Source organism: Thunnus maccoyii, chromosome 19 (assembly GCF_910596095.1).
Source record: "Thunnus maccoyii chromosome 19, fThuMac1.1, whole genome shotgun sequence".
Classification (NCBI taxonomy): domain Eukaryota; kingdom Metazoa; phylum Chordata; class Actinopteri; order Scombriformes; family Scombridae; genus Thunnus; species Thunnus maccoyii.
In genome coordinates this window covers 23,528,872-23,545,163 of record NC_056551.1, presented here as the reverse complement: position 1 = coordinate 23,545,163, position 16,292 = coordinate 23,528,872, and the positions used below count along the sequence as shown (strand labels likewise).

The window sequence follows — 16,292 nt, the reverse complement described above, 5'->3', positions numbered from 1 at the left end:
AATTTTGAAAATAAATAAATAAATACTCTGCTTGGAACAATAATGTGCGTCTGATATGGTTTTTCCACGCAAAAAAAGTATAATTACCGCTTTAAAATCCTTAAAATGGCATCTGCTCCTTCTCCCTCGTTAAAAATTCCTAAATCTATGAATATGCAATTATGTTTCATCTCAGAATTTTTCCTGCTGGACACAAGATGTCTCCTACTTCACTGTAAAGTCTATTTTCAGTCTATGTGCACTGGTTGCTTCAAGTTTCCACATTACACTTGTATAAGTTGCATACTAGACCAGGACCGGCTCCAAACTAGTTTCCCAAATCATTATCGTAGGCGTGTGCTTTAAATTCAGATTCTAAATGAGCACAGAGAAACTTTCCAGTTTCAACAGATGAATGTGAAAACAGTCTTTCAGTGTCAAACTCTGCACAATGAAAGTCAAACATCCAACTGTTGGAACAAGAAGGAAAAACATATTTTTGAGTGTAGGAGGACTTTAACGAATTCCTTAGATTAAGATTCAGTTTTGAAAGTAATGTCTCTCCCAACTATTTATTCTCATCTATTATTCTCTATGTGAATTATTATTATTATTGTATGTGTGTGTGTATGTGAAATTTATATTCATGTCATCACCCTGTCATTGTTGTCTTTAATTTATTGACGTTAATAATGTTGTGGAGAGAGAAAAAAACTACAATTGACAATAAAATGGTTGCCTGTATTAAAGTTGTCTATTTTGCAGTGTAAAACACACACAGAAGTGATAAAGGCAGCAGTGGTGGTCTGTAGTGTAACATTCATCCTGAGCCATGCCTTATTTGATGTCACGCTCAAGTATTATGTCATTACTATTTCAGTATATGATGAACAGAGATTTAAGTGTGTACCTAAAGTGACAGGACGCTCAAGAACAGACTATGTGCAACTGATGATTGCCATCTTCTGGACAGTTACTGATATCGCTTAAGTGAAGCAAAATGGCAAGAATGTAAATGTCTCCTCAAAATTACAGTTTGAGTTACTTTAATTGGCAAAAAGAAGGCTGAGAGTGAACAAATTCTGTAAATGTGCAAGAGACATAAAAACAAAAGCTGTGACAGCTTATGTAATCAGAACCAACCATTAATAACCAAAATGATTACAGGAGCAAATTGATTACAGTCACGTCAGGTCAATTCTATTTATAGAGTCCAAAATCATAAATTTAACTCAAAGGGCTTTACAGTCTGTACAAGGAGTAGCCAATCAGAGACAAGGATGTACTTTACATCTGCTTCAGTTTTACTTCTACTCAGTAATATGTTATTCTGCAAAAAGATATATAATCTGTAATATTTAAAATGTTTTGGCAACTTGTTTTCGCCAAATCACTGGTTGCGTCCGCCCAAGAACTACAGATGGAAATTAGTTTTTAGCTACTTTATCTGGTACAATACACATATTGTTCATTGTCCCTGTTAAATAAACATCAACATAAAATATAATTAACAGTGATCAAATTTATGATATATTACAATAGGGATCAATAAAAAGGAAATTGAAATGAAAATGAAAACTTAACTATGGCAGAAAAGAAATTCTGCTGCTGGTAGATAATCAGAAAAATCATTGAATAAGCAGAATTTAGTACCAAAATGACAAAGAGTGAAGATGCATGAAAAGTGACTCCAAACAAAATCAATGCAAATTGTTTGGACACCTGATAAATGTATAAAAGCTCTGTGACATCCTATTAAAGTTTCAAATGCAAACAGTAGACTAAAACCAGCCGATTCTGAATAACATGTATTGCTTCTGCTAACATTATCATTCATTATACCAGTGATATTTTATACAGAAGGTTTGTGGCTAAATTAAGAACAAGACACATTAAACTTGAGAATAAAAGATACAGTGCAGTGCAAGATATGAACAAATAGTCCCACACTTAATTTAACAAGTCTTGATTTAAAAGAACTGAGCAGACCTCAAGTTTACTGGGAGTTTACTGCTCCAGTTCACCAGTGATCAAACCTGTCCCAGACGATCTGAAAGGTCTGGATGGCTCATAACGTAGCAGCATATCAGACATGTACAGTATGTTGGCCATAAACCATTCAGTGCTTTATAACCAACAGCACTTTCAAATCAATTCTTTGACATGATTCTTTGCAAGTGGAGGTAAAAGTGAAGGAAAGTGACTCTTATCTTTCACTTCACTCTTACATTTAGCAGAAAAAAGGAGGCAAAGATCACAGATACCATTTTTATAGGAGATGAAAGAGAATTAGGAAATGAGTTACATTATGAATAGAAGTAACATTAATGTGTAGACACCTATGTTGGAATTACTTTTGGTTCTACTTGGTTTAACTAAACTCTGGTGTATAAATACTGCATCACAGGAATTAATTATGTTGTTAACTTTTAAGGATCACCTGTCTCAAGCAAGGTGATTTATACTGTAATACTGTAGTAAAATGAATAGAAATAATAGCTGCCTGGCAGGTAGGAACACATGCAAAACATTTATGCTTTAGGCAATTATCAGCAGCAGTTTATGTAAAGTATGGGGTGTTATTTCTGGTAAATTACATATAATATGCAAAGACACTGGTGCATGAATGGGTTGTGTATGTTTTAACACCAGTAATGACATAAATATGTCATGTCCATTGGGAAAAGTATATAATTTAAAGCTGGTATACCAGACTAGTATACACACGAGGACAACTTTTGCCCAGATACAACCTGTTGACTATAAGCGAAACCCTCGCCAACTCCTCCAGTCTTCCACCTCTCATGTAGTATCCCTATCACACTGCAGGACAGACGCTAACAGGTGCAAGGTTTGACATTTTCATTGAAGCGTGGCTCAAGAGTAAAGAAACGCAACTTTTGAAGCTGAACTTTTTAAAAAATTAAGTAGCACATTAGCTCATAAATATGAGTTGTAAAGGGGAAAGGGTGATAAAAGTAGAGGTGGTGGTGCTCAAGCTTGCTATTTTGTTCCAGTTTTGTTTTCCTCACCAGTTCACTGCCGCCTGCTTAAATGCAATAAAGGGATATTTTTATTTTTATCTCTTATAAGTTGTGTACAACTCAAGATCAAACTGTACCCACTTTCGGCATTCTTGACAGACTTATAGACACTCATGACATTGGATATAGGCCACCAGCACAAATTATATTTAGACCTGGCACGAAAAATAAAGCAGAGACATTGCATAAGCTGCATTTTTTTGACAGTAAAAAGTAGTCATAGGCTGCAACAGATTAACCCTGATTAACCCATAATATTGAAAATGCCAGGGTTCACTCTGTGCGGACAGATGACAAATTAACCTCCTTGCATGTTGCAAATGCTTCAGATGAAACACTGGAGGACTAGTTTTCTATTTCAAGATTACGCTGAGCAAGAAAACCCGAGTCGAGCACGCTTGCTTAGAATGTGATCAACAGAGCGGCGCTGAGTTGTGGTGAGAGGCTACGGCGAATTCATCAAGATATTACAACAATGGATACTTTGACAGAAGATTTTGCACCATCAGATGTTGATACTGAGATGACGGTGTTGACACCTGAAGATATCACAGATCAAAACCCTGACGCCAGTGATGATGTGGAGAATCTTCGAAACAGGTACAAATCACTTATTGTACTTAATGTAAAGTAATATTGTAATCTGGATAGGAGGTTTGCTTATAGTTTTCACAGTAGGAGTAATTTTTTTCATTTTCAACAAATCTCTACCCCTGAATCAGACCATTTATATCAAGAAGCTCAAAGGCAACACTTTATTTCACACTAATAAATTGAATCAATTCCCATATGAAATAGTGAATTAATGGAGGAAAATCCATTAGTGTGTTTATTAGTGTGTGTTGGCTGGCTGTTTAAGACTGTGAATGTGAGAGAATTATTATATTAATCTAATCAGCTACATAAAATATCAGTGATTTATATTTCGTTCCTTTTGACATCACAAAATCTTACACTCAGTTTCAGATGTTAAAGATTCCGTCCAGACATGTTTTAAGATTTATACAAAATACTCTACTTTGACTAATAATTTGTGTCTGATAAAATCAGAAAATGTAAAATCAGAATCTGTAAATATGCAAATATTGTCGATGTTTCCTACTTTACTGTAAAGACCATTATCAGTGTTTGTGCACTGGAGGATTCAAGTTTCCACATCACACTTGTATAAGTTGAATATTGGATCAGGATTGGCTCCAAAGTATTTGTGATGTAACAGATCGTATTTGAAGTCCCGCCCCTTTAATTTAGATGTTCGATGAGCTCAGAGAAACTTTTCACTTTCAGCGGATGAATGTGAAAACAGCCTCCTAGTGTCAAACTTTGCACATACATCATTCTGCACAGTGAAGCTCAAACATTCAACTATAGGAACAAGAAAAACATATTTTTGAGTGGAGGAGGACTTGAACATATTTTCTAATCCAGTTGCTTGAAATGCTAAATATATGTTTAGCCATTTGAAGCTGTTATCGATAATGGTCCTTGATTAGCTTAGCTTAGCTTGACCTCAACATATTTTTGAGCCGTTTGCTTCATTTACAGAGAACAATAATTCAGTTGTTGCTCATTTAACAAGTATAAAGCCAAACTATGTGTTATAATAAGTATGCATTTGAAATTCAGTCAGTAGGCTCAGTGAAAAACATAAGAACAACATTTAATTTTGTTGTAATAAGAACAAAATAAACTGGAGAGGGGAAAAAGGGAAAAAGAGGACCTTTTAATTTTATAAATAAATAAATATTACAATTTAAATAAGAGGTTGCAAAATTCTGTCAAATTGAAGGAGCTTGCTTTCTGAAGCAGATCAGATCTCTACATGTAAAGTATAAAATCATGCAGACACATTATAATGGTTGGGACAGTATATTAGTTTTCTTCCAATATGTGAGAATTTTTATTGTATTTTATTTTACTTTTTGCTGTAATGAGGGAATAGGAAAGAAAGAGTTTCTGAGCTGAAGTAAAGTTCGGGGTTAATTCAGTTGATTTGAGGATTATCAATAAAGAACTTGGTTCTAGATTAGAGGTGATGAGTTTAGGGACAATGTCAAACGTGTTACACCAAACAGGCTGAATTTCATAAAAAAACATGGCTTAAAGGTGCTTCTGAGGGCTGGCATCAGTCACACTGTAAATTTTGTGTAACTTTATCTCACTGCCACATTGTTTGTGTGTTACTGTCCTTCTCAGTTTACGTGAGGCTGTCCACGATGAGAATGTCCGGCCTAAGATGCAGTGCCTGATGATGGACTCTTCCTTCTCCATGGTTACTATGCAAGGTGAGGACAGCGGGATCGCTTGGGAGACGACCCCTAGTCGCTGTTCCACGCCGTGGGCGTCTGAAGCCGGAAACTTCACAATGGACTTCAGCTCTCTGGTTGCAGTACGGCCTGCGACACCTGGATCCCAACCAGCAGGAAAGATTATCTTTGTCATGGATGAGGAGCTGATGTCAAGGCGGAAGAAAACCAAAGAGAGGGTAGGTGGTCATAGGAGCAAAGCAGACAGACAAGTCCTTGCTGAAAGCTCTGACAACATCTCAGGAAGGCCGGAATTAATCGGATTCTCTCAGCCAAATGTGAAAACTGAAGAAGAGGAAGACGAAGAAGAACCAACTGACCCTCTGGAAGATAAAGAGCAACGGTTATTCAGCTTAGTGTCTGAAGGCTCTGAAATCCTCAACATTATTGTTCCTCCAAAACTGGTTACTGTGGATGAAGAGGAGAGCAAAGAAATGGTGGACAACCTGTCTTATCTGGAGGAGAGCCTTCTTCCTAAAGCCAGCGAAGAGACCCAAGACAGTGTGTTCGACCTGAACTATGAGATGGTGATCTCACCACACACTCCAACAGAATCAAGTGCAGTAAGATACGACCAGCCTTCACCTGCCATGGGTCCCTATGTAATGGATCCACCAGGAGCCCCAGTGGCCAGACCTCCGGAGAGAAGAGCTGCTGGCAATGTGGACTACTTTGAGCCGTTCACGCTGATTGGTGCCCAGGCTCCAGGAAGTCCTGCTGTGATCGCACAGGAACAGGTGGAATTAGAGGCAGAGGACACCACTGAGAGCCAGGACAAGCAACCAGAGCAGTCTAGAGACCACCCCACCATAACAAACTTAATGAAGGATAATGAAAAGTCGGACACCATCAGTCTGGGGGAAATCACCAGCGAGCTTCTAGATGAAGTCTTCTACGGAGGTACAGACAACGACGATATGAAACCAGACAAAGAGGACGGAGGTGGAGGGGCTAAAGGCGTGCCCTCTAGGCTCCCTTCAAAACCAAGTGGTTCGACTTTGTTTGGAAGCCAAGAGGACATCCTGACTCCAATCTTCCTACCTGAGGGACCGCCCAAAATTATCGACCCCATTTTGCTGGAGGAACCCAAAGCCATGGCCTTTCTTTACACGGACCTGTATGAGGAAGCACTCGGCAGTCGGCAAAAAGAGGAGGATACAGAAAGTATGACCTCTGAGAAGTCCTTCCACAGCAGGCATTCGGACCGGGAGGCCAGGGGGTACCTGGAGAAATATGTCCTTATAGATGAGACTCCTGTAGTGGAAGCAGAACCAACTGATAAAGAAAAATGCCAAGAGGAAGGACCTCGGATATTGTACGAAGATTTGCATGATTTTGGCAATTTTATTTCCAAGCCAGACGAAAGTGACATGCCAAACTTAGAGGAGGAAGTCACAGACTTCTTCAGATCCAGCGCCAATTCTTCTCCATGTGATGTGGAACCTTTCCCTCGATCACTAGAAGAAGATGAAACAGAATCAACAACAAAGAGTACAGCAAAGGTAAACAAAAGTGTCTCCATAATGGTAGAAGAAGTCGCTCAAACCCCAGAAGATCCACTTAACGACTCATTCTTTGCCTCAGAGGAACTTGACTGGGGAGATACATATGACTATCCTGAAGAAGCCCTGGAGGAGACAGATGTGTTTACAGATGAGGAATTGTGGGAAGAAGACTTGGAAGTGCAAAAGCCAGTTGCTCCTCCTAGAAGAAAAGCAACATCCTCTCCTAAGGCATGTTTGGACTTAACACCTTTGACTCCAGTTGATTTAATTAGGCAGGAAAAGGAAGAGGCTTGTGGAAAAGAACAGAGGGAGGAAGAGAAAGAGACGGCATCACCTGCAGAGACTGCTGATGAGGGAGATGAAGATGGAGAAGAGGCGATACCGGCTGATGCTTCTCCATCCGAGAATGCATTGACTGAACCCCCACAAACTGAAAATGTAAAAGATAGCAAAGAAATATCCGCCTTGGACACAAAACCAGCTTTAGCTGAGGAGAAAGACACTAAATCTGTAGAAGAAGACAAAAGAAGTAAGACTGAAGCTGCTACAAAACAAACTGAACCAGTAAAAGTAGTTATTAAGTCATCAGAATCAGCTAAAGCAGAAGTTAAACCTGAGAAACAAAGAGATAGTTCAACTGCCGTACCAACTAAACCAGATAAAGGACAGTGTGTAATACTTTAGTGTGACTACAAGTATTTTTCAATAAGTTTTTTGACTGAGAGACATTGAGAAATTTTCAAATGTGCTTTTAATATAAGTAATAGGGGCCAAAATCCACATTATGTCCACACAGTCATGTTGTGCAAAAATGCATTTAAAAGTTAATCTGAGGAGTTTATATGAGGTTTTGGCAGTCTGAGTTAGCCATATCAAGTGCATATCTGTCTCATTTACAGTCTTTTTAGCATCAAATTCCCTCTTTGTGTTTTCTCAGACAGTGTTTCCCTGTTGAGCTGCGGTGGAAGTATAGTAACAAAAAGAAGGACTTTGGCACTAAAACGACTGTAACGTTGAAAGATATCTACTTGATTTGACTTATTTGGACGGCTGAAGCTTCATATTAGCTTCAGAAACATTTTTGCACAGAAGGAGGCTTTTGTGGATTTTGGCTCCATCACTTGCATTGTAAGAGCATTATGAAAGGATCTTCTAATGGCCAGTATGAACAGGAGGAATGATTATGGCAAGAAAAACCTGTTTCAATGTTTATTTTGGCACCTGACTGTTGTTTTAAGACAGACTTGAAAAATTGTGAACCCATCCTTTAACTTTGTACTTCACTCTAGTTTTTCTAATGTCTATCTGGCTGTATTCACAATGCATAAATTCAAAAATCAAAGTCGGCATTACATTGATCAAATATCCTTTGTCTCTCCAGTGCAGATGGGTGGCAATTGTGCATGAATCATAAGTGTGTATGAAGGGAGCAATTTGGGTCACGAGTGTGAATAAAAAGAGTGAGAGTGCATGTTGTTGGTGTGTGTGTGATGTTAGGGTCGACCTTAAGCTATAAATAAGCCTCTCTGGCTGTTAACCTGACACCTTATCCAACCTTGGAGTATGTGTACTTTGCACCCTCTTGTAAACAGTCAAAGTGTGTAATATGTGCAAAGATGTGCACTTTTGATAGATAGATTTTGACATATTGTAATTCTTTGTTTAATTCTTAAAGTTCTTCTCCACTCAAAAATGTGTTTTTCTTATTATTACTTCACTGTGCTGAATGATGTATGTGCAGTTTGACACTCAGAAGACATTTTCACATTAATGTGCTGGAAGTGGAAAGTTTCTCTGAGCTTAAATCTGAGTTAAAGGCGTGTATCTACATGCATGATCTGCCTCATCACAACTAGTTTGGAAGCCAGTCGCGGTCCTGTATGCAACTAACACAACGCCTCCAGCGCACATACACTAAGAATGGACTTTATAGTGAAATTGGAGACATCTTGTGTCCAGCAGTTAAAGCTTTAAAATGGAAATTATTTGTAAATTTATAGATTCTGTATTTTTCAGTGAGGTAGAAGAAGAGGATGTGTCTTTAAGAATTTTTTGGGGAAACCCTATATCAGACACAAAGAAAAGTATTTTTTATATATTAAAACATTTCTTGTGGGGATCGTTAATGCCTCCAAAGTCCAACATGAATGCTGCAGTTTATGCCAAATTAAAACAAACATATAATCCACACCAAATTTCAGGCAAAACACTGGTTTATGACCTATGAGAGCTGCTTTTCAGACAATCAAAACAAACTGTAGCTGGACAGAGAGGACAGAGCTGTGTTTATCCAACATGCAGGTTTAGGTCAAGCATTATTTGCAGATAGTCTTCCATCTAGGCATGAAACCAAAGGTCCCATCTGGAGCTCAGCGGTGATCCTGTGCCTGCTGGCTTTGAAGAGGAGACTCACAACACACATACAGATATTTACACACACAAACATGCACGAACACGGTATAAATAGGATATAAAGAGAGGTACAGAGTGGTACTTTGTTTTGGCAGAGCAAAGGCTATGTTTTAAGTCTTCTAACACATGTATCAAAAGTGGTTGAACCTCTGCTATCACTAGTTTAAATGGACTTTGGTGACATCCAGCGTTACAAATGGGCATGTCCCTGTTTTCTAACCGTTTAAATCACCTTTTTTCACCCCCATATCGACAGGTGGCAGCTGTGAGTTGATGGTTCATGATCAGCTTACAAAAAGAAGAGTCGAGGTCATAGAATTATACTAGTTAGATGGTGATTCACATAGCTAAAAATCAGAAATGTTTTCAAAACAATCCCCACATTAAATTATGTGCTGTGAAACACAAAAAGTAGGGCTACAACTAACAGTTCTTTTCATTATCAATGAATCTGCAGATTATTTTCTTGATTAATTGAACAGTCTATGAATTGTGAGAAAATGTAAGAAAATAGTGAAAAATGTTGGTTATAACTTCTCACAGCTCTAGGAGGTGTATTCAGATGTCTTGTTTAGTCCAACCAGCAGTCCAAAACACAAAAATATTAATTTCACTGTCGCATATGACAAAGAAAAACAGCAAATTTGCACATTTGAGAAGCTGGAATCAGACAGTTTCTCTTTGAAATATGACTAAAATGATTCATCAGTTCTCAAATCAAAAATAAAGTATTATATATATATATATATATTAGAACATGTCTGGAGGGGATCTTTAATCTTAACATGTGTGTGTTGTATTTTAAAAGCTTGTTATATTGTCCATTGTGTCAAATCTTCATCTGAAAAATGACTAAAATGATGTATGAATGATGAATGAAATGTAGAGGAGTAGAAAGTACAATATTTCTCTCTGAAATATAGTGTGTGAGTAGAAGTATAAAATAGCATAAAATGGAAATACTCAAGTAAAGTACGAGTACCCCAAAACTGTACTAGTACTTGAGTCTCTATGTGATCTATTTCTATGCTGAAGTCTTCCTCTCGGCGCTGTGTTTAACTACTCGGTTAGCATTTTGCTAACACCGAAATGGACAATGTCCCCAGTCTTTGCTCGTCTGTCTCCCCTGAAGAAAACGGTCCAGAAACCTGCGACAGCTCTTCCTCGACAGAAGATGGGTTAGTCGACGCTTTTGGCGACCTGGCTGCCCTCCCGGTGGAGGTCGGCGAGAGAAGACCGACGTGTTTACGGTGCCGGTGAGCTGAATTAGCTAAAAGTGAAGCTAATGCTAGGTAGCCGAGTGGTTAGAGTTGGGACCAGACAGGAAAGAAATCCTTCGACCTCACTCCCCCCTCCTTCCTCTTATCCCTCTTCTCCTTCTTCTCCCCACCAAGTTACTGGCATGCTTTAATGAAGGGAAACAGATTAATGTCGTTACAGAAAGCCAGCTCAAGACCAGCTGAAACAGAAAAAAAACAGATGATGGGGGCTAGGATGGGAAGTAACTGGGATATCACAGCTTCACGTCTGCAACTTTCCTCCCATGTAGTCGCCCTCAGAAGGTGTGTCTCTGTCCTTTTCTTCCAACACAACCCCTGGAGGTCTCCACATGTCTGTACATAGTGCAGCATCCTGCAGAGGTGAGTCCTGTTCAACTCATATATGATTATTAATAATAAATATAAATGCTGTATCTTATATCCAGATGTCTGCGTCCTTCTGCCATTGAGATCTAATGTGTTGCACAGGGTTTAATGAACTAACACATCCACTAAAAGCATAAAGATATATACTTAGAGCTGCAACTAACTATTATTTTAATTATCTATTAGTCTGTTGATTATTTTTCGGTTAATCGATTAGGTGTTTGGTCCATAAAATGTCAGAAAATGGTGCAAAATGTTTCCCAAAGCCCAAGATGCAGATGAAATGTCTCATTTTGTCCCGACCAACAGTCCACAACCCAAATATGTTCAGTTTGCTAACAATAATTAGAGAATTTGGACATTTTTTCTCTTAAAAAATGACTCTAAATGTTAATCGATTAGTGAAATAGTTGGCGATTAATTTTGATAGTTGTCAACTAATCGATTAATCGACTATTCGTTGCAGCTCTAGTCTACCTTTTATCCAACCCAGATGTCTGCATCCTCCTGCAAACACCTCCAATAAAATCATAAAGACATATACTTGGGGCTGCAGCTAACAATTATTATTATTATCATTATCAACCAATCTGTTGATTATTTTCTCGATTAATTGATAAGTTGTTTGGTCTATAAAATGTCAGAAAATGGTGAAAAATGACAATGACTGTTTTCCAAAGCCCAAGGTGACATTCTCAAATGTCTTGTTTTGTCCACAACCAAAAGATATTCAGTTTACTGTCATTAGAGGATTAAAGAAACCAGAAAATATTCACGTTTCAGAAGCTGGAACAAGAGAATTTAAATATTTTTTTCTTTAAAAATGATTTAAAGCAATTAATCGATTATCAAAATAGTTGATACTAGTAGTAGAAACGCTTACAGTTTTCAATGTGCATATCAGTGATTGATATTTATCAGTGTTTTATTTTTTTATTAAATGCCACACCCAAATCAAAGGGATTTTTCATGAACTTACTGGCATTATTAAACTAGTCGAAGCTCTCTGTTAAATAGGTCTGACAAATGAAGTCCATCACTGAGTGTAATTAAACCCAAATTTAATGGATGTAATGTAATTTTGTCAAAGCTCAGTACTTTAAACCCTCACATGACCAACTCCGTTATCACACAACCTTCTTGTCAGATGACGTTAGTCCTTGCAAATCATTACCATGGAATTTTTTTTCCCATTTTTGTCACCCATCCAACATCGTGTGAGTCGGGCATATGTCCTCTCACAGCTGATGAGAGGACATACACACTAAAAAAGTTAGGAGGCGGCATCCTCTATTACTACTAGTTTAAAAAAAAGTAAGCCATGCTTCTAAAATAAGGGGAAGAATCTGATTGTAGGGCTGCAACTAAATGATTTATTTATCAGAAAATAGTGGAAAAATTCCCTTTATAATTGATGACAGCCTAATGTGACATCTTCAAATGTCTTGTTATGTCAGTCCAAAACCCAAAGATATTTAATTTACCATCACACTAGACAAAGAAAACTATAAAATCTTCACATTTGAGAAGCTGCAACCTGCAAATATTTTGCTTAAAAAATGATTATGTGATGATCAAAATAGTTGCCAATTCATTTTCTATCGTTGCAGCTCTAATCTGATCACTGAACCGCTGTACGTATATACGGATTTACAGTAACCAGATTATTACAGAGCATGTGTAGTCTGATGAGTGTCCTGGTTTCACTCCTCTAACCTCTGCTGTATTTCCAGGAGAGCAGAGTACTTCGGACGGTGCCTCTTCTTGCTGCTTGTTTGCCACAAGGAAAATGCAATGTCATAGTTGGAAGGAGATTTAACGAGGAAAAGTAAGCAGTATTTCTTTTCACCGCACCGATTTCACAATATTGCAACACGGCTGTAATTTAATCCTCAAATATATTTCATTTTTTTCGTCTCTTTTCTTTCGCTCTGCTCAGGCACCCGGAGCTGGCTGCGGTGTGCCGGGACAGCCGAACGCTTATCTTATATCCAGGCCACAAATCCCAGAACCTGGAAGAGTTAGTGCAATACCAAGACGTTGGCACTGTAAAACATAATGTCATCATTATAGATGGCACCTGGAGCCAGGCGAAAAACATGTTCCTCAAAAACAGCCTGTTCCACCTCCCGAAACAGGTGTGTATAACCGCCGTGCTGTCACATTAAAAGAGGATGAAGTTCTGATGTTGAGTTTATACGTTTTTGCTCACACAGCCCAATTACTGCTGTCTTACGTTAGAATTATATGTAAAAAATGAGATTGGCTGTGTTTATCAGACTAAATCACACAATATTGCTGGAATATTGTGCTCTGTTCACCTGAGACAATGACAGTTCTGCTGTTTCACCCAGTCGAGGGGAAGCTGCTTCGCCCACATGAAATGACTAATTGAAACTCAAGAGCAAAAAGAGGAAACATGTCTCTTAAACGTAGGCAGGTGAACACTCTGGACTTTTCAAACTGGATTGGAAAGAATGAGCAATGTGTGCTTTTTTATTAATGTCAAAGCATATGATTTCTGGATGACAGCTGACAGTGCAAATGTATCTTCGTTTATCTAACTTGCTTCTGTGTGTTTTTTTTTAAATTATACAAAATCTTTGTGTTTTTTAGCTCTTAAAGTTATAATCTTTAATATTTCTTAATTTCCTGTCTCAGAGTTCTGGGGGTTGCAAACGTTTGTTGAGCAGCTACTTTGTCAGAAATACAATAGAAGATCAACTGGTGTATCTGTTTACAGTGCAGCCAAACAAATGCGGGGTTGTTTTTACTGGTCAATAATGATTGCAGGGGCAGTTTAATAGGATTTGGAAGTGTGCTGCTTTTCATCTTCATCTGAACAGCTCACTGTGGTTGTTCCTTTTTGTTCTACTATTCCCTGCAACGTTTAAAACTGATCAGCTAACAAAAAAAAAATGCAGAAAATGACCACGTCCGCTGGTTTGGTGAATGTATTTTTGATGAACAATTGCAGTCAGCAGTGTTGACAGTTGTAATGTCGCTTCACAATAAAAGCCACCAAGCCTTTCATCAGTTCAACACTTTTAATGTGAACTACTAGCAGTAGGACATGTTCGGTTTATAACTTAAAATGACTCTGATATGGCTGTGGGAGAGTGAACAGGAAACAGTGAGGCTGATATCATTGAGACGTACATGAATGCCTCATTTCCTGTGAATTCACTGTGCCACTAACATAGAGAGGTCATTGCAGAATATAAATACCTACCATAAATGGTATCAAAAAGCAGTTTTACCACCTTATATATATATCTTACACATACACTCATTGATCAGCTCTGTTTTTGTTAACCAGGTGCTGCTCAATAGGACTCTGTCCAGTCAGTATGTGATCCGCACACAACCCTCCAACATCTGTCTGTCCACGCTGGAGTGCGCTGCTGTCGCCCTGTCCATCCTGGAGAGGAACGACGACATCCAAGAGGTGACGTGATGAAATAATTGGGATCATGAGAGTGCATGTGCCTTTAAATTTACATATACAGTGGATTGGAAGTAAAACTATCATATATCATATCATTTCATCACTTTCCTTCTTCTCCGTGTTCGTCCAGGTTCTGCTGAGGCCTCTTAAAGCCTTGTGCTCGTTCCAGCTGCAGCACGGCGCTCAGATTCATCACAGCAAGGAGCATCTACTGAAGAACGGCATGTACGACAAACCCATGCCCAAGAACAAACGTAAGATAAAGAGGATGGAGAAACTCGTCACTGACCATAACATCTGTCCCAGATGAGGGAGTGACCGAGCAGAGAAGAAGAGGCTGGAGTCGTCTCTATATATATGTATACGCAGCTGTCTACTCTGCATAGGACTGAATCACCAGGGCAGCATGTAGCAGCGTCAGGGTACAAGCACGGAAACCACTGGACTCGCTGGGAAGGGTTTTTTTGTTTTGTTTTGTTTTTTTTTAAGATAATTGATGTATGCTGGTAAATGTTATTTATGCATTTGTCATTCATTTAAAGAAAAAAAAAGTGAATGACAACTCAAGTGTCATGGTGTGACAATAAATCAGGTTTCTGACTTTCACTGTTTTAAAAGCAGTTTTCAGAGTTCCTCTTTGCATTTTATAAACACTGACGGTTCTGTTTTTGTTCTTTATTTTATATTATATGTTTGCAGCTGGTCACATCTGGAATAAGTTACATTTTCATTCAGATAAATTACAAAAAAAAAAAAAGATAACTGGAGCAATACAACACTAAAACCCAGTGATTTTACATGAAACTACTAGAGACACATAACACAGCAGGAAATTACAGTTTATTATATTAATGTACTGTATATATATTTTATTATACTGTATGTGAGTTCACCATTGTTGAAGCACTTTTCAATATTAGCTATGATTTAGCTGGAATATTTTAAATACTTGTCACAATTGTAGGCACAGACCAACCAGGGCAGGTTTTGAAGTATTAAATTGATTAAATCTTGGAGGTTTTCTATGCAACAAATAACATCTCAAAAATGTACATACTTTATTTGCATTTTAGGACTTAGTAAGTGTTGAATTTGTTATTTCTTAAAGCTAGATTATTACTAGAATTGCACCTTAGTTTTTTTTGTTATTTTTCAGTGTAATTATGTTTGTGGGAAGCCCATTAATTGTAAACCAGGCATGTAAAAATGACTTTATATGTGGCCATTTGGCTGTTTAAAGACATTTTTCAACTTGATATTGTGTTTTAAGGATGTAATTAAACACAGTTTTGAAAATAGTTCCTCAAAAAGTAGTTCCTCCGATTGATAGATTTGAAATATTTGTACCCACGGTACAGATATGAGTTGATTCTACGTGTCCTGTATCATTGGTTCTCTGACAGCTGATTAAATGCATTTTTAGGGGTAAAATCTGAATTGGTTTGAGGTATAAAGTCAGTTCCCAGGACTATTTCACACTCACTGAAATAATCTTATATGTATGAGAGTTTTTTCCTCCTATACAATAACTAATAGATATTGATTGATATGATATACTAAGGAAAATAAAATGTTAGGGGGAGTAAATGACAGTGCAGGAGAAATAGAAAGAATATTAAAATAAGGAAGTATAAAGAAGTAACGGATACTTAAGTCTTTACAGCTTTAAAGGACGGGTTCACAGTCTTCCAAGTCTGTCTTATAACCACAGTCAGGTGTCCATATGAACAGTGAAAGAGGTTTTCTTCGCTGTAATCATTCCTCCTGTTCATACTGGCTATTAAAAGATCCCCTTCAAACGTGCTTTCAACGTAAGTGATGGAGGCCAAAATCCACAGTGTGTCCACACAGTCGTTTTGTGCAAAAATGCATTTAAAAGTTGATGTGAAGCTTATATGAGGCTTCAGCAGTCTGAGTTAGTCATATCAAGTGGATATCTGCCACATTTACAA

At 37.9% G+C, this 16,292-nt stretch overlaps 1 protein-coding gene across 2 annotated transcripts; it reads left to right on the top strand.

The window, feature by feature from the left end:
* Positions 1-2,703: 2,703 nt before the first annotated feature.
* On the top strand, positions 2,704-15,638 carry LOC121885412 (tRNA-uridine aminocarboxypropyltransferase 2-like). 2 transcript variants are annotated; one of them, XM_042394825.1, is made up of 8 exons: positions 3,301-3,623; positions 5,220-5,694; positions 10,456-10,502; positions 10,796-10,886; positions 12,626-12,720; positions 12,832-13,030; positions 14,212-14,340; positions 14,471-15,638. In XM_042394825.1, exons 1-8 carry the CDS (start codon positions 3,499-3,501, stop codon positions 14,648-14,650), a joined length of 1,341 nt encoding a protein of 446 aa, XP_042250759.1. In that variant the 5' UTR covers positions 3,301-3,498; the 3' UTR covers positions 14,651-15,638. The 2 variants fall into 2 exon arrangements, with proteins under 2 accessions (XP_042250758.1, XP_042250759.1); XM_042394824.1 differs by lacking the exons at positions 10,456-10,502; positions 10,796-10,886; positions 12,626-12,720; ... (1 more) ...; positions 14,212-14,340; positions 14,471-15,638 and having other exon boundaries at positions 2,704-3,623; positions 5,220-7,800.
* Positions 15,639-16,292: the final 654 nt, after the last annotated feature.